The sequence below is a fragment of the Mastigoproctus giganteus genome, chromosome 7 (genome assembly GCF_048544385.1).
Source record: "Mastigoproctus giganteus isolate SK-2022 chromosome 7, ASM4854438v1, whole genome shotgun sequence".
NCBI lineage: Eukaryota > Metazoa > Arthropoda > Arachnida > Uropygi > Thelyphonidae > Mastigoproctus > Mastigoproctus giganteus.
The window spans coordinates 216,662,148-216,681,837 of NC_143581.1; the positions used below are offsets into that span (position 1 = coordinate 216,662,148).

General features: G+C 38.9%; 1 protein-coding gene across 4 annotated transcripts in view; it reads left to right on the plus strand.

Annotated features, from left to right (window-relative positions):
- Positions 1-19,690, plus strand: part of LOC150083681 (extracellular matrix organizing protein FRAS1-like) — an 866,422-nt gene that overhangs the window by 29,370 nt on the left and 817,362 nt on the right. For all 4 annotated transcript variants that reach the window (XR_016547213.1, XM_090378121.1, XM_090378123.1 and 1 more), the window contains exon 2: positions 9,325-9,356. Coding sequence is in view for 3 of the 4 variants with exons in the window: in XM_090378121.1 (XP_090234247.1) it covers positions 9,325-9,356 (32 nt within the window). In the remaining variant the exon portion in view is untranslated. The remainder of the gene's footprint in view (positions 1-9,324; positions 9,357-19,690) is intronic.

Below are 19,690 nucleotides of genomic sequence, written 5' to 3' on the forward strand. Positions count from 1 at the left end.
CATAATCGTAACAGGAATACTGGGAATCATGTCTAAGAATATATAAATTCATACACCGACCATTGAATAAAATTTAAAATTTAATATGACTACAATTTTTACAAAAAAAAAAAAAAAAAAATATATATTTACAATAAACTATTACGGAATGCTAAAAACTGTAATAAAAAAGATCATTTACAATAAAATTTGCTAAAATATAAAACATTAAAAGCGCTAAAAATCTGAAGCTTTCGGCAGCGTCAGCTCCCTTCTTCAACAGTGATATGACTTCCTGCAACATCTCCTTAAGTAGCAGGCTCACGGTACCTCCACACGTGGTATTTCTCCACGTGGTTCAATCGGCACATGGTCAGAACTGGAAGCGGAAATGTCTCGGGAACGTGGCAAAGAAAATCGTTCATCCGACCTTAATATAATTGTTTCAAAGATAGGATTAATACGTATACCTCTATCTCTGTTTATTGTATTCCTACTGGATGAACTAATCCGTAAACCCTCGAGCCATTTACGCTCCCAGTATCCATGTGCACGATCCAAAATAATAGCGTCCTCCGGGGAGATTTGATGCTGCTTCTCCCAAAAATGTTCGGCCACAGCAGACTTGTTGTATTCAGCGGTTCTTATGGCATTTAAATGTTCCCCCAGACGATCCCTGAGCCGTCGTTTTGTTTCCCCCACATAACACTCCCCACAATCCGGGCATTCTATTCCCGGATTGTGGGGAGTGTTATGTGGGGGAAACAAAACGACGGCTCAGGGATCGTCTGGGGGAACATTTAAATGCCATAAGAACCGCTGAATACAACAAGTCTGCTGTGGCCGAACATTTTTGGGAGAAGCAGCATCAAATCTCCCCGGAGGACGCTATTATTTTGGATCGTGCACATGGATACTGGGAGCGTAAATGGCTCGAGGGTTTACGGATTAGTTCATCCAGTAGGAATACAATAAACAGAGATAGAGGTATACGTATTAATCCTATCTTTGAAACAATTATATTAAGGTCGGATGAACGATTTTCTTTGCCACGTTCCCGAGACATTTCCGCTTCCAGTTCTGACCATGTGCCGATTGAACCACGTGGAGAAATACCACGTGTGGAGGTACCGTGAGCCTGCTACTTAAGGAGATGTTGCAGGAAGTCATATCACTGTTGAAGAAGGGAGCTGACGCCCCCCCGAAAGCTTCAGATTTTTAGCGCTTTTAATGTTTTATATTTTAGCAAATTTTATTGTAAATGATCTTTTTTATTACAGTTTTTAGCATTCCGTAATAGTTTATTGTAAATATATATATATTTTTTTTTTTTTTTTTTTTTTTGTAAAAATTGTAGTCATATTAAATTTTATTCAATGGTCGGTGTATGAATTTATATATTCTTAGACATGAGTTTTCCCGACCTCAGAGGCCTCTTTCAGGATATACTGGGAATCGTTCCGACTATGTTATTATTATTATTAATATCATTTTATTTCCGAAGAAATGTCCCTTTACAGCTATGCAGCTAGACACGAGTTACATACAGAGATTAAATTTAAATGACAGACAAATGCATTGTGTACAGACCCCAGATACAATAAAAAAAAAAAGTAAAGTGCAGCCATTATCAACCCACTGCAGGATGGAAGCCTCCTCAACAATTCATGCTGAGGGAAATGGACCATAATCTGCCACGCTGGTCCAGTGCGGGTTGGCAGATCGACCGTATTCAGCAGGCAGGGGCTTGAACCCCGGTCTACTCAAAGAAGCGTGTGCTACTGCACTCCCGCTCCTGCCCACTCGGCTACGGTACATGGCCTTAATCAACCTTTGGAAGATATATAAATATACAGTACAACATATAAAAGTACATACAGATACAACAGAGCGTGGATAGCGCGGCATCTATCCAATTTTTGCCACAGCCCTTGAACCCTTCTTAGCCCAGAACAAGAAGCACTTCATCACATACGCCGATTATATAAAATTTTTTATTGCCTCAGAATCAGAAGATCAGAAATCAGCTGACTACGACAACCAAGTGGCTAATACTAAAATAAAAGAACTTCAACAGTATCTAGATTGTATCAGGCTGCAGTTGAATGAAAAAAAGATGGCATAAATAATAAATCTTCTGTTTATACTCCAGGACGACCAAACGGTCAGAGGAGTTCACAAGATAGGCAGATTATAAGAAACAACATCGTATTCAGCAATCACGGGTTTGAACCCCGGTCACTCAAGGCACGTGTACTTATGCACCCGTGCGCCTGACCACTAGGCTACGGCGGCCTTTTGACTTTTACAAATAAAATAAAGCCAAACAAAATGGAAAATTTGTGAACAGCATCCTCGTCCAAAAGGCGCAGTCACACGTTGATCTTGGACTCAAGTGGGACGAAGGCCTGACCTTCCGCCCGCAATTCGAATACATCGGTAACAAAACATACGCGGCGCTTTGGGAAACCAGGCAGGAGCTCATCGGTATTAGAGACCCCGGTCTGATGAAGCAATACATCAACAGATGTGTTACTCCTATTCCCCTATACACGGCACAAATCTGGTCTTCAGCTCCCGAAAGCAGTATCAAAGCCTTTCTAGGACTCGAATACTGGCTTTTGGCATTGGCTGAACAGAATTTCAGCTAAGCCTTTTACCATCTCAAGGGCTATACTATACTCCAATTTAGAGGTCACACCCTGGAGACAAATAATCACGTCAAGAAACACAATGACGCTCGCTCAGCTTTTAACGGGACGGCTGAATGCACCGAAAGCCCGAGAGTGGATAATAATACCCGGCAAAAAACCAAGATGAGTTGCAGATAGGGAATCGTAACTCAAAGCGGCATTTACGCAGTTGGACAGCCTCGGAAGATTCTTTCCAGCAAACACGATCCAGCTATTCAACAACTTCAATATCAATCCTGAAAAGCTCTGCAATTGCAAATCCTACAGAAAGGAAGTTCTCAAACTCTTACTTGCAAATACAAATGTAAGGATACAGTTTCAGCACCTTGTTCGGCCTGGCACGAGCCACTGGGCTTTAGGAAACCCGACCGTACCGACCGTGTCAGGATTATCCTACCTGCTCCACTCTAATCTCCACAGAAGAAGACGACTGCTGGAAAATTGAACTTTCAAATTTTTATTTTGCTGTATCGCGATCATTCCTGTTGTCATGTTGTTTCATATACTGTACGCTGTTCGGCTGTAAATATGGTGAAACTCCCACTTGCGTGTGTTTAAGCAGAAGGTATTCTTCAATTGTCACGGTATTATGTTCTTACCAGTTTACAGTAGTTAAGTAGTAAAAGCCTTTGCGAGTAATTAATAACAAAAATATTTTATATTCCAGATAAAATGTACTTATAAATCAGATATCATGTATTTTATAATTGTATTGCATTTTGTAACATAGTTGTATATGTATGATCACCCCCTAGCCAGTGGCTGTAACCGGGTGTTCTCCTAAGAGAAATAAACTGATGATAATAATAATAAAAATAATAATCTCGGAGAGTCCACCTAGAGCATGACGAGCGCATACATGTCTGCAAGAATGGAAGATCTGTAGGTTCTGTCCTTGCAGAGCTTAAAATGGCTAATCTATTCAATATTTGGAAGGAGTTATGTGGAAACATGTTATCCAGGGAGGACATGCTATGCAGCTTCGATCTGTATGGGGATGTGTTGGTCTGGCATTTCTCCTGTCTGACGATCTGGGGATGATATCCCATATATCAGGTGAGCTCAGCTTTTCGAACACTGAGAGAGGGTAAGAAGGTTCCTAGAGATGATGTGATACCTCCAAGGAAGCGTATTAAGATTGGTGACCAGAACAGATTTTGAGATTGTAGGTATTAGCCCGGCAACTCTATTTAGACATTTCAAATCCAGTATTCCAGGGAAAGGAACCTGGCCTGGTATGATGTGGGTGCTGAGGACCTCAACTATACATCGTATAGTTAAGGCATATAAAGGAACTGGGATTATGCATCGAAGAATGTATTTGATGATAAGGTGCGAATTATGGAAGTTGGATATCTCCTGTTTTACTGCCCATAAAGCCGAATATGTTTTCATTCGAGTGGCATTAAAGTGAGGCAAGAAGGTGAAGTCTTTGTCCCAGGTGACACCCAAATCCTTTTGTTGGGTGACTTTTTTAACTGTGGAGTTCGCTATAATGATGTTCACATCGTTGGTATTTTTCTTCTCGATGATAGTTGTGAAGTTTTCTCTTTGTTAATGGAGAGCCCAAATCGCATGAAGGTAATTTTTCAGTTCAATGTAGCTGTCGGTTGGAGCTCACAGTAATAGACTGGAGAGACTGGGGGCATTTTGTGATGATGAAGAACTTAATATCATCTGCGTAAGTGGTAAAATTAGCATGATTTACTAAGAAGGGTTCTAAAGTTGCAGTGAAGAGGGCGGCAGAGAGAATGCCTCCTTGGGGTAGCCCTCTGGAGCAGAGAATACGATGATTATGGTTCTGATTTCTGATGCATAGGGTCCTGGACTGAAGGAGTTTCCTAAGGAGAACTAGAATGTGGCCAAAGATTTGAAGTAGTTGCACAGTATGGCACATAATGCATGGGAGGACAGATTGTTAAAGGCCGCCTTAATGTCGAGGAACACAATATCCAGTTGCTCTTTGTTGCTTAAGGTACCTTCAATTCTGAACAGTGTGCCCATGAGGTTGGTGATCGTGGATTGTCCGGGTAGTACACTATGGAGGTATGGAGGTTTGTGGCCGAACATGTGATGGGTGAGATGGGTTGGAAAAAGATTTTGAGGAAGGTGATCCTATGGAAATTGGTCTGTAATCGTTAGGCGATTTTGGGTTAGACTTTTTTGGAACGGAAGAAACATAACATGTGTTCCAGAGGGTAGGGTAAACTCCTATTTTAAGGATGGAGTTGAATGCATCAAGCAGGAGGTCTATGATATATACACTGCATAGTTTAATCATGAAAACAGGGAATCCATCGGGGCCAGTGGTAGACTTGTTGGGAAGACTGTTGATGACCTTGGTAAGGCGTTTCTTTGTGATGGCTATTTTATCCAGTGATGTTTGGTTAGCTGGTGGATTAACCCGAATAAAGGGGTTTGGGGCAGGCAGGGGCTTAGTTTCGAACGAGTTAGCCCATGTGAGGAAGATGTCAGTGGTCATGGGGGACTGTTGGTTCTTGTTGGTGTAGATTCTTTTCCCAAGTTTCATCATCCTCCGAATGCGTAGGAAGCATGCCCGATGTTTTTTGTAGACCTGGTAGTCGGCTAGATCCCGTTTCCTTTGCCATTTCCTGTATAGTTTCTGTTTCATGATGAAGACGAGTTTGTTTCGCGTCACTGGTAAACCAGTTCTTGGTTCTGGAAGACAGGCGGACGGATTTGGAAGCCCCTTCACGGGCGATGGCTTTTAACAAGTTAGCTAAATTGGTAAGCGTTTGATCAGGATGGCTAGCAGCAATTTTTTTCCAGCCTGTAGCTCTTAGTCTTTGTAGGATGATTTGAGGTTGCATATATTTTAATGAGAAGATCTTGAGTTGGGATAATAGAATTCGGGCAGTGCAGACGTCCTCCAATGTCTGTAATATTTCAGTGCCACAGTGATCCCATGGCTTAAGTTTGATACCTTCCGACGCAGATTTAAGTCACCAACCCAGATCTTTAAGTGATTCCGGAAAGAAAATACAAGGTAAAAAGATATTTATGATTTTAATATTAAGCTATATCAAAAGCCAACAGAGCTCTACGTGCCTTTTGTGTCCCATCCCTTAATCATTATCTTCTCTCAGGGTCGTCCGTGCGAATTTCACCTCACTGCTTGGACCGATTGTTCTGAAGCTGAAAGAACCCTCCACATTTGTCCTTGGGATTCACGACCTAGCAGAGTTAATTTCTTCCTAGAATTTCCAACCAATCACTCACTAACAGCCCTATTCGGCAATATGAAAAAAGTGACCAAGCGCCTATCGGGCATAAACACCGCAGTGATCTCTCATTGCAACCACCCCGACATACCCGGAAGTAAGGGTAACACCGCCCAAGAGAACAAATCTTCCGATAGTTCTAAAATTTATTAATGGTGGTTCTATTCATAATCTTTTTAATTAATATGCTTGGAATATCCATTTTGCTGAAGAATGTGAAAATGCAGTTAAGTTCCTGTTCTCTAGATTTATAACCAGAAATAGTGAACGAATACCGGTTTATACTGTAAGAGTTTAGTGGTGCATAAATTAACCGTCAGGTAAATAAACTTACCAACAATGCTCCAGATAAAAATTATTACTGACTTCTAATGGGGTCACTAAAACTCTATCTGAAAGAGCAGAAACGTATAAACATTTAAGTTCAGAGCGAGTTTGTATGGGTACTGCTTTGCTTTTTTGATTTCTTTTTTGCATCTAAAAGAATTTTTAATCTTTACTTAGGGAATATAACATTTCTGAACTTGTTTCACCTATACTACTTAGATTGAAAAAAAAAAAAAAATTTAAATAATAAAAATGGGAGCACTGTTTTGACTGCGACATTTGTTGCGTGCAATTCACTAATGTTAAAAAAAAAAAAAAATGATTGATGGCGACACAGCTTTATACGCATGGAAATAAAAATGAAAATGATTGATATGTAAAAGCCGTGCCAAATGACATCACTTATATACATAGGCTGAACAATCTGACAAATGTTAAAGACGTTGCTGTCACATTAAACGAGTACTTATTCCATACGAGCAAGGTTTTCTTTTTTTAAATTAGTATATACACTGAGTGGACAGAAATCATAGGACACCTATCTATCTAGTAACGGGTAGGCCCACCTTTCGCCCGGATAAGAGCAGTCACACGGCGAGGTATTGAGTCCACTAGTTCACGAAAGCGGTCCACAGGTATGCCTGACGTAGTCGAGTGGCCAGGAGCGCGAGTGCAGTAACACAAGCTCTTTGAGTGGCAGAGGCGGATTTAACGGCGGGCGCACCGGGCGCGTGCCCTGGGCCCTGACTTCTGAAGGGCCCACACAAAACCCCAACAAATTAGTTGAACATATTAGTTCAAAACTTTGTGATTATTATTATGCTATTATTAATTATATTATACATATATTATATTCAAATTTTATTGGAGATAAAACATTAATAGTACATAATATTTTTTATTTATTTAAAAAAATGGTTAACATGTATTTTTATTTTCCCTGTCTCTCTCTCTCTCTTTTTTTAAGGAGCCCAATATTTTCTCCTGCGCCCGGGGCATCAACCGACCTTAATCCGCTCCTGTTGAGTGGACAGAGGTTAAAGCCTGTGACTGCTAAATACGATAAATAATAAATTTTCTGTTTATACTCCGGGACGACCAAACGGTTAGAGAAGTTCACAACATAGACAGAATATAAGAAACAGCACCGTATTCAGCAGTCACGGGCTTGAACCCCGGTCATTCAAGGCACGTGTACTTATGCACCAGCGCGCCTGACCACTAGGCTAAGGCGGCCTTTTTAAATGCTTGTAATGATTGATTTATTGTAAACTCCACTGATCTCGTGGTCGTGCCGGAGTATAAACGAGAATTTTTAAGGTATTTCCATCCATGCTTGCTGCACCGCTGTCCATAATTCCATCGCATTCCTGGGTGGAGGATCCAAAGCTCGAACAGCACTTTCCACAGCATCCCAAAGATGCTCCACGGGGTTCATGTTCGGTGACGGGGAGGTCTCTCCACGGTGTTAAAATCTGCAGAATGCTCTTCGAACCATGTTTTAGTCACTATGGCTCTGTGGGGAGGTGCATTGTCCTGCTGGAAGAGTCCATTGCCCTGTGGGTACATAATGACCATGAAGGGATGCAGATGGTCTGCAAGGATGGACACGTAACCCTGACCGTTCAGAGATGCATCTAGACGTACCAGAGGTCCCAACGTGTGCCAGCTGAACACACCCCAGACCTTACCGACTGTCCACCTGCGTGAACAGTTCCTTGTTGACATGACGGGTGCATAGCTTTGTGCGGTTTTCGCCAGATACGCACCTTGCCGTCCGTTCAAAATAACTGGAAACGGGACTCATCGGAGGAGATTCGTCTCTAATCATCCAAGGTCCAATGCCGATGTTCTTTCGACCAGCTGAGGCGTAGAGTCCTGTGTTGTGGTGTTAGCAATGGGAGACTCTGGTGGGTCCCGTAACTTATTGCGGCTAATGATCGCCTAATGGTCTTGGTGGAGGCGTTTCTGGCACCTCCCTCATTGAAGTCGGCGGTGATTTGTGCCACTGTGGCTCCCCGGTAGACTGAAACAATGCGAGACAGAGGTCGACGGCCACGTTCATCCAACCACCTTTCTCTGCCCACTACTACTTACCGATTGAAAAAATAATAATAAATAAATAAATAATAAAAATGAGAGTGCTGTTTTGACTGCGACATTTGTTGCGTGCAATTCACTAATGTTAATTAAAAAAAATCATTGATGGCGACACAGCTTTATACGCATGGAAATAAAAATGAAAATGACTGATATTGTGGACATCAATGGACATTGTGGACATCGCTGTCCACGATGAGATGTTATTCCGGAAATTGGGTATTCCCGATACACCCTTGATACTGTCGAACGGGAACAGTGCAATTTCTGCACCACCTCCGCGATAGAGTGATCTATGCGTCGGGCACCCACTATCACCCCTCTTTCAAAGTCGGTTAACTCATGGCGTTTATCCAAACTGACATCGGATTACCGTCTATGTGAATACAGTGATGCCGTACCTACATACATGCCAAGCAGTGGGTTCGTCCACTAGCGAGAGGGATAGCAGCGTGGCGTTGCCTAGGAACCGGGCATTCAATGATTGCTGATCTGTTTATACTCTGGGACGACCAAACGGTCAGAGGAGTTCACAAGATAGACAGAATACAAGAAACAGCACCGTATTCAGCAGTCACGGGCTTGAACCCCGGTCACTCAAGTCACGTGTACTTATGCACCCGCGCGCTTGACCACTAGGCTACGGCGGCCTTGATTGCTTATATATATATATATATATATATATATATGATAGGATACCCAGTGTACCTAGTTGAGTATCAAAGCCAGCTTATAACAATAATTTTAAAACACCTAAATTGTAAAATTAAAGAAAAAGGGTTTTATAGACATCATTATGTCGCTAATTTAAAATTTCAGCTTATTCTTAATGAAGTCGTTACTTAATTAAGATCTTACATGTGTGTTTTATAAACAAAATAAAGACAGAAGTAAATCTTTCTGTAAAAGTGCATTTACTTATCTTTCTTTAAAACGTGTATATTGCGCTAATAATTGACACATTCTCTTTTTTTTATTTACAGGTGTCTGTCGGTACAAAAACACCCAGTATCCAGTAAGTAACGCTCTTTTGTTTAAAACTTCTTTAATGTGACTTATATGTGTGTTTGTATGGCTAAATGTTCTATTTCATCTATTTAAAATATGAATCTACATTTTAAAATGTACTACTTAGATCTCTGTATTATTTCGCAGAAGTCGAAGACATTAACCATGTACAGTATAATATATAGGGGACCAGAACGGTATTCCTGTGCGCTCCGGTGCACTCAGAGCGCGCCCTGTAATTCATATACAACATAACTTTGCCCTTTATAAAGTCTAAGAAGTTTATCAAGTACAAAATGATTGGATATGAAATACTTTTTTTATTAAATAATTAAGTTGTTATCATTCTGATGTCACAATATATAAAGAAACTCTCAAAAGTTTCATTTTTCTGTTCGGCAAACTTCAATATGGATACCATTTGTTGCTCGGCAAATATCCATGAGATATTCTACTTCGGTGGACTAGCATGTCGCTATGGCATCGGAGAGACCCTAGCATCTCTCTCCTGTTCAAGTGAATTCTGTCTTTACAAAATAAATCCATTTTATTAACTGTGACAGGCCCAGCTGGGAAAAACTGTCCGCCATAAGCCTTGCATAGTCCCTCACGTCTCGAATTAATCCACAAGGCTTTCATCATATAATCCTTCCTATCACGTCTGGACAGAATTGCAGGTACAATAATATTTTGACCTACCTCGTAGCATTTTTCCCAAATTTTCCCAGTTTCCCTAATACACTAATATCACTTCACTTGAAACCAGAACACACTGTTTCTGATGATCTATTCCTGATGATTGACAATTCGGGAGAGTTTCCCTTGGCTTGGACACTTGACCAACTGCCGAGCACTCCCCCCGCCTCCCTTCACTGATTATTGTTACTTACCGAGAAACTACTCGCTGTCTAAGAGATCAATCTCGTTCATTAATAAAGTATGACTTAAGATAGTTGCATTTCGCATACCTTGAACTTGATACATTTTAAGTATTTATACAATTTATTTATATATACACAATTTTATTTATATTTATATGTATTTATAAATACAGTGTATTTATACATTTTAAATGTACTACTTCAACCTCTGTGAAATATATGTGTATAGGGACCTGAATGGTATTCCTGTGCGCTCCGGTCCACTCAGAGCGAGCTCTGTATTTCATATCCAAAATAACTTTGCACTTTATCTCTTTATCTCTCATATTGTGGAGTTATACTTCATAACTGTTTTGCCATCATTGCATCACTCGGGTACCTACCCACCCACCGAAGAAGGGCCAAATAGCCCTGAAACGGTGCCGTCTGGGTGGTGGTATCCATCTGAGAATAAGTAACATTAGTCTTCTCCTTAGGTGAAGCGTTACTTATTCGAAGTAGTGCAATATCATGGCAACTCGTTGTGAAGGTATTCACAATATGAGATATAACTTAAAACGATGCCGTTTTTACCAATATTCTGATTTATTCAGATATAGCTATGTATTTCTGATGCATTTGCACTATATTTATACATAGTCTTTGCACTTTATAAAATCTAAGAAGTTTATGAAGTACAAAATGATTGGATATGAAATACTTGAACTCGATACGATTTTATAAATTTTTATAAAAATGTATCAGCGTCAGCTAGTGATAATTTGTACAAGGAACCAGATAAATGTAGAGTGCAGGTCCCAAGATACACACTATTCTGAGACACGTTATTCTTACTGTCCTAATCAATATCTAGACAATAAAATTTTATATTACAAAACTATCCCAATATTATCAATAAAACACTGTTTGTAACACATATACTTTGAAGTGTCTTACAATATGATATCCTACTTTCCAATTTCATGACGAAATTCGAAAGTTCTGGAGTTTTCGATTTCAATCGAAATCACCCACTACTAATTATCGTATGGTAACAGTAATTACCCAGTTTCAATTACCAACCTAAACTACCAATCGAAAAAATAGCTACGATATTATATACAATACTGTTCATATTCAGCTACTTATAATTATAAATTATTATATAATAATTATAATTATATATTGAGCTATTTTATAATTACACAAAGAAATATGTTACCTGAGAAGCTGGGTTTTGGGACCAAAAGTCACCGCTAGCAAAAAAGCTAGCGGTAATATTTTTAGAAACCCTAAAAATAAGATTCTTTTTTTTCCCTACTCTTGTACTACTTGTTTGTACATGCAATGTATGTTCAGCTTAGAATGTTCTCCATGTTCAATGTGACATATTCAGCATCTGTGGTACCGTCACCCAACTTTCCGCTATTTTTAAAAAAAAAATTTTTTTTTTATCATTCGAGTGTATTTTCAGTTTTTAAGATGTTCTTTCTAGAGACATCAAGTTGTTGTCTTCATATACCCATAATAATTTAATATTTCGAAACTTAAAAGTTGAAGCAATTTTTCTCTAATAAAACCTCACTTCAAGTTTGTCTCACGCAGATAAATCTGAACTTCATAGCAGCCAACTGAGGGCGATTCCAAATGCCGCGATTCACAACCAAAATAATATCAAGAAACGTTTATTGAGATATTCTCCAACTAATAATACATAATCAGAAGGAGTTCCATCTTGCTAGATCAAGTACTCTTCTATTCAGACCGAGAGCTGATATTTGCGATATAAACTAGTATTTTAACACTGATAAATAGCACTATGCATTATTTATTTTTGAAGATGGAATAAAAAAAAGTCTAAAATGTAACCTTGGTTCATATCGTAACATGTGGAAGTTTGGTTGAAGTTCTCAAGGGTTTGTACTCTTGATTTATCCCTTACCGACAACCCTTCAAAATACACAGTCAATGTTATTGGTCCTCGGGGCACCTCAAATCACAACTTGGTGATGGTCAGCCAACTAGTGGAGCCTAAACCTCTTTTCCTCGGTTGGATTATGTAGAATAGATGTGCGGAAATTTGCCTTTAGCCAGCGGGTGGTTAATTGCTGGAACAAACTTCCATCTGTCGTCGTGAAAGTTGAGAGGTTAAATAAATTTAAGGAGGAACTAGACAAACATTTAGAGGGAATGGTTGTGTGAATTTTTTTGGCTGATGCTGCATAAGCTCAACGCTTGCATCACATGCTATGATTACTATTACTGTTTTAAATCTTCCGATTCTAATCTTTGCTCTGATATATAACTTTGATTGTTTCAGTGAAACTGTTCCTGTCGGGATTGAACCTTTTATTCCGCATTCCACTCTAAAATTAAGAAAAATGTTTGGCAAAGCAAGCAAAGAAAAACAGCAAAGACTTCTTTACTTATGTAAACTCTAGAAGGACGGGGACGAATCAGACTTGATATCGATGGTTCGATTGTTCATGATTCCAGGTGCCTACATAGCCAAGTGGGTAGGAGCAGCAGTGCGTAGCACACGCTTCTTGATTAGACTGGGGTTCGAACCCGTGACCACCAAATACGGAGGATGCGGAAAGGTCTGGGAATGACCACCGCATATCCCCGGAGCAATATGGCCTTAGTTGCTAATGCTCCCAAATAACAAACAAACAACAACATTCAAGATTCTGCTCAGATAGCTGACAAACTGAATGAGTATTTTGCATCTACATTCACACATGAGGAAGTCGGTAGGAAGTGGAGACCAGACATGAGGAAGTGTAGACCAGAAATTTATCAAACTCTGGCAGGGAGCTGAATGATTTTGTAATAACTCAGAGCAAAGTGGAGGAGAAATTGTTGAAATTGAACATAAGAAGGGCACCTGGGGTGGATGGTATCTATCCAGTTATATTAAAGGAAGCAGCAAAGGAAATGGGAAGCAAACCCTTAGCCATAATTATGAAAGCTTCCTTGGATTCAGGGGAGGTTAGTTCCCATGGACTGGAGATGTGCGAATGTGTCTCCAATTCACAAAGGAGGATCAAAGGGTGACACAAGTAATTACAGACCTGTTATTTTAACCTCGGTTCCAGGGAAAATAATGGAGTCACTGGTTAAGGAAGCAATGCATGATCATCTACACAAGACTGCAGTTACAGTTCAGACACAGCATGGGTTTGTTAAGGGGAAGTCTTATCTGACCAGTTTGATTGGGTACTATGATGTGGTCACAAAGGAACTGGATGCAAAAAATAATTTTGATATCATATACTTGGATTTTAGGAAAGCTTTTGATATTGTGGCAAATGGAAGACCACTGTACAAATTGGAGCAGTATAGCATTAAGGGCAAGTTTCTACAATGGATAAAAGGATGGTTGAGTGGGAGAAGACAGAGAATGGTAATCAATGGACACTGCTCTTCATGGACTAATGTTATTAGTGGAGTCCCCCAGAGTTCGGTGTTGAGCCCACTGTTGTTTTGTATATTTATCAATGACATTGATGAAGGTATATGAAGCTTAATGTCCAAGTTTAGAGGGTTATTAATGACAGAAATGGCAATGTGCTACTGCAACAGGATCTAGAAAACTGAAGTTAACTTACAAATGCAAAGTATTGCATTTGTAACATGGAGTTAATCTGGGGTTACAAATGCAAAGTATTGCATTTGTAACCCCAGATTAACGTACTAATTGTGCGGTACTACACTCAAGGTAGTGGAGAATGAAAAAGACCTGGGCATAATTGTGCCGTCAGATATGAAGTTTTCAGAGCAGTGCAGACAGGCTGCCAGAGCAGTTAATGGGGTTTTGCCAATGATGTACATGAACTTTGTTAGCAGGGATAAGGTGATTATCCCTTTGTATAAGGCAGTGGTCAGTCTACATCTTAAGTACTGCATACAAGTCTGGAGGCTTCATTTCAGGAAGGATGTAGAGCTGCTGGAGCAGGTAGATAGAAGGGCAACGAGAATGGTGAGGGGGAATAAAGGGGTGCTCTTTCCAGGAAAGACTTCAGTTCTGCATATTGCAGTATCTGGAGACTAGGCACTTGTGAGAGGGCTGATTAAGTGTTTAAGGCCTTGAATGGATTGAATAAGCTCAGTGCAGATGGAATTCTTCCTCTAGCTCAGACTACAACCAAAGAAGGGAGGGGGTAGGAACATAAATTCGAATTTTTTAAAGAATGGTTGCAGAATAGATGTGCGGAAGTTTGCCTTTCCAGGAACCAACCATCTTTTAGCCAAAGGGTGGTTGTTTGCTGGAACAAACTTCCATCTGATGTTGAAGTGGACTGCTTGTATAAATTCAAGGATTTTCTCTGACACGACCCTGGTAGAACCAAGTTCTTCATAGTCTAACAACGTACAAAAATATTATGTATGGACGCTGTAATTGTTATTTTTAATAACAATAACAAATAGAATATCAGTGAGAGGGGAGCCAATAGCTCCTCTTAATTGACCGATTATATTATTCAGGAAGTGACCACATTAATTTAATTGATTGTGCCATGCACACTATACTAAAACTAAAAGGGGCCCCACTAAGAACACCAATCTGGACCCTCTCCCCAAGAACCTATATCCGCACCTGGCCTCAGCACACCGGAACGACGTTCCCTTACATCACAAGCTTCGGTACTGTCATACTTGATTAAAAATAACGTGGTTTGTTGACGAGTGTTCCGTTTCTTAAAATATTCCATTTCTACCTCTGCATTGATCATGACCCACCATATTACAGCGGGTGAGGTAAAACAATGATTTTCTTTGGGAGGTACGCCGCATGACTGGCTGTAGTCACACATCCATATGCCATAGTCACCAATAAAAAAAACTTCATGACGTCGGATTTTATTTAGTAGGCTAATTGGTAAGTTTTATTACATTCAAAATGCACGAATTAAGCTTACAAAGTTGTTAAGCTACTTTCGAATTACACTTTATTTAAAAATGTTTCATAATTTGCAGTAAACAAAACAAAACAAAAAAAAAATCTAGTTTTGGGACCGAAACTCAAGCGCGCACCAATTCCTTTGAAACAAACAATGAGGTTGGCTCACTATAGTCTTCCGATTGAAGAAACCTTTAAAATTGGATTTTAGTATTTACTATCCATCCAACTGTGCTATTAATGCGCTTTATTAAATACAAATTATACCATAAGCTTCACAATTTAATTCAATTTAGAGTAAGGCATCCCATGTTATCACTAAAAAGCTTACTATAATGGAAATGACATTCTTGTTAATTATCAATTTATAGGGAATTTTTTTTGGGTGATTTCCATTTATGTAATGTTGAAGGGAGAAAGGTTTAAGCCTTGACCCACTCCAAACGTTAGCTGTCCCGTGGAGAACCCTCACAACATTATCTATACGTAGATCGCGCCACTTAGCGGGCGCTATTGTATTCCGCTCTACATAACAGGTCCACTTTCCAGGAAAGAGGCTGTTGCTCCACTGAAGAGACTATTAGTCGTGATGTCTGACCTTAGCCTCGTTCGAAGCTGGAGAATTCTGGGGGAAATAAACCTAGTATCGATCTTTCCGGTTTAAAAAAAAAAAAAAAAAATGAAAAAGAAATGTAGGCCGTTTATTCACACGCACATAGGATCTCGCAGTTACATTCTGTGTGAGGATTGTAACGTAAGGTAAAAATGTGCTGACGCATTGTGTGGGCATGTAACATTGACCCTGCAGCGATGGGCGAGTGAACGTTGTCTGGAGAAAGAAACATTACACCAGAGACTCTTGAAGAATGTATGATTCAGTTGTCTTATGCTGGCTTCTTAGCTTCAGATGAATTAACAAGAGTTTGTGAGAAGACACCCACTAGTGGCACTCACGCTGGGCCAACTTTAGTAAGAGGACGCTTTGTTGCTTCAGAAAACAGATTTTTTGTAAGAAAGGAAGTAATACCACTACAAGTTTTTAAATGCTGAAGAATCAAGGGCCGAGTCAAGCTGAAATAAGTGAAGAGTTGTTTTGGGTTCTGGGTTCTAGAATCGATTTTCCTTTTAAATAATTAATTGTAAAAAGTTTCATCCGAAGGATTAAATAAATACATATGAGTTCATTTCTGATATAAGCTCACAAATCTACAGTTTGATTATACATTAGAAAAAAATTTCCGTTTTTTTTTTTTTTTTTTTTGCATTAATTTGATATCAGCCTACCTCTAAAGTAGGAAAACAACGCTTTCGAAACAACTGACAGTATATTGGCATCTTACCGCAAATAAATAGCTTCAATACTTCTCGATGGTAAGTACTGTTTATAGTTGTGCGCTGCCGAGGCAACTCGCCTTCACAACGAATTGCCTGATGGCCACAGCTAAACAGTTTCGAATGAGCTTGTGTGAACAGTGCCAAAGGATGTTTTTAGGAGTATCAGCGATTTAGGCCATATTGCTGCCGTATATATTATGTCTGTAAAATTGCTTGTGTTCTGTGGTCAATTTGCTGTTTGTTGGACGAAAAACCAGAGTTTCTAAGATAAAAACCATGCTACCCTCGTCTGAGGGCGACTAACTCGGCCATGTTGTAAAAACGTCCATTAAAATTCTTCAAGTCATCAACAGGATTAAATCTCAGATCTTTCCCATCGGGTGTGGGGAAGATGGCGATTCTACCAACTGTACTACCGCGAGGTCTTGGGTACCCATGTGTTTCAGTTATTAGTATTAGTAGTGGACAATGATGCAAGCAAGCTTATAGACTATCAGACGTAAAAAAAAAAAAAAAAAAAAAAAAAACAACTAAATATCTATCTGTCCTTCCCATCTAATTAATAATTTGTCTAACCCTTCCTAAAAGTTATCCAAACTACCCGCTTCCACAACATCAGATGGAAGTTTGTTCCACCAAGCATCAGAATGAATATAACCAGTTGTTGTTTGTTTGTTAGGAGCATTAGCAACTAAGGCCATATTGCTCCGGGATATGCGGTGGTCATTCCCTGAGCTTTCCGCATCCTCCGTATTTGGTGGTCAGGGGCTCGAACTCCGGTCTAATCAAGAAGCGTATGCTATGCACTGCTGCTCCTACCCACCCGGCTACGGAGGCGCCAATATAACCAGTAAAGGAATATATGCTTATTTGAATAGTGGAATAAACTACTTTTTTTTTTTTTTTTTACCTCAATTTCAGTTCAAACCAGATACCCACCTCCTGAAATATAGTTACTATTTCAAATCACGGCTGTCTCAATGATCACCCATTATTATTAAGAAGTATTTTCCATCTATCCAAATAGCTTCCTTGATGTGGGAGCGTAATTAATCAGTTGAAAGTGAACTATTGAGACATAAGTGTCATTCATAACTAAAGTGTGGTTGACTTAAGCGTTAGAAAAAGAAAAGAACTTTTTAATCAGTTGATAAGACACGATTTCTTTCGACAAAGATCTGGCATGTCTAAATTATAATTTCCGCTTCAGCAATATGGTTTTATGTTTTTTTATCTTTCTCTGCATCTCCTTCTCTAAGACCCGTCTGCCACATCTCCTGTCAGCAAAGATAATCACTACTACTAATATTCTCATTTTGTTAAGGACCTTAACTTTCCACCCTTCCGTTTACTCGATTCTGCCCTGTCATTTACTATTATTGATGGTTGACAGGCGCTTGGAGTTTCGTAACTCTAAGCGCCTGTCAACCATCAAAGCTCCTTTTGGTAGTTCTTTTTTAAGTTACGTGGCTTGTAATGGATCATTTCCTACAGCACGCTGCTCTCACTATTCAACTTACATAAGAGTTCGCTGGTTAAATAATGCTCTAAACGGTAGAAAATACTGCATCTCCGATGGCCGATTTTATTAAATTAAATTTTTTTTTCCAGTCTTCGTTGCTTTCCATAATGCGCAGCTATTATAATTATAAAATGGCACGATGGTTAAGGCAATATCATGTTGTTTTAGTCAAAGTGTGAAATGTATTAACCAGAAACAACTCCAAACTAGCTGTCATGAACTAGCACCCTAAGTGGTCATGAAAACGGTGCCTTACTCCCTCAAACTCTAAGGGAAAATGTTTGCTAAGGTTTTTGGCGCCTTAGGCCATCGCCTAGTTGACTTATATAGACAGATCGCCTCTGCTTTATCTGATATAAGCTCACAAATCTATTTTCAGCTGTCACCTTTACGTTTCGTGATCTAATTTGAATTCAGCTAACGCTTCATATCTTTACAAAACTCATAAAACTTAGAGGTGAGTTTTGTAAAGCGTATGAAAAATTACGAATTAAGATCAGACTGATATAAGCTCTTAAAGACATAATGGGGAACCGGCAAATAACATAAAATACACTGTTATTTCTAAGTTAAGGTGAAATGTGTTATTTTCCTCACATAAATGTTTTTCTCTACGCAGAAATTTGCAAATGTTTCTTGTACTTTCCTATTTCTAAAGCTTTTAGTTTTCTGTCATAACACCATATATTTCAGAAGTAATTTATATACAACATCCACTTATTCATATTCGCCTATTTCAGAAGTAATTTATTAACCCCAGAAAATTTTCTCATATGGAAATAAAAATAATATATATATAAAGAAAATCTGTTCCCACCCCATAACCAAAAAAGAGAGAGTAATTAAAATTACTTGAGATAAAAAATTCTTTAATTTATATTTTTAAATTAAATTGTTCTAGGTTTATTTTTTATTTTATCGCGAATTTCGAAGACGTGGACTTGAAAGCAAACTGTTGTGTTTGAGATAAGAGGTTTTAGCCACTGACATGGCCGTAAGCTTTCTTTTTTGTTAGCATGATGCAGTTCAGCTTCAGAGAACAGTCCTTTTTTATATCAAAAACAAAAGCATAGCACAAACGTTATTTGTTGCGACAATAATCTAATTATACAATTATTAATGATAAGGTGTTTCTGAAGTGGTTAGTGCACTTAAATCCGTTTAGGTGCTGAAAAAAACAAAAAAACAATCGACTCTTGCTTTCTACTAATATTATTAAAAAAGAAAGAAAAAAGAAGCTTAATACAGTTACATCTTAGCGTTTGAAAACGTTTTCCATTGTGGTTAAGCACACATGCAAAATTGTCTTCGATAATTTTTCAGCGCCACTAATGAAACGAGATTGAAAGGTGCGAGGGAGAATTGGCATTTTAACTTCAGTAACTAATTTACAGCATTATTTTAAAAAACAGCAAATTTACATCCTGTTTTAATGTTTAAAATTTATTAAATATTACAATTTCTAGAACATGATTCACTACGAGTTCAAAGAAGGAAGTCTCACAAGATCCTCTTACCTTAGCGAAAACCCTATGCAGATGTGCCATTGATACGGCTGAAGAATACTCACAAGAGCTAAAAACTTATCTCATCATCCCCATTCACTCCCAGCACAGAGAAGTGCTCTAATAACTTGTATGCCTTTCATTAACATGATTTTCTTGTTTTTCATTGGTTTCATTTAATCTTTTTCGCTTTTTTTTTTTCGGTAGAGATTTCCT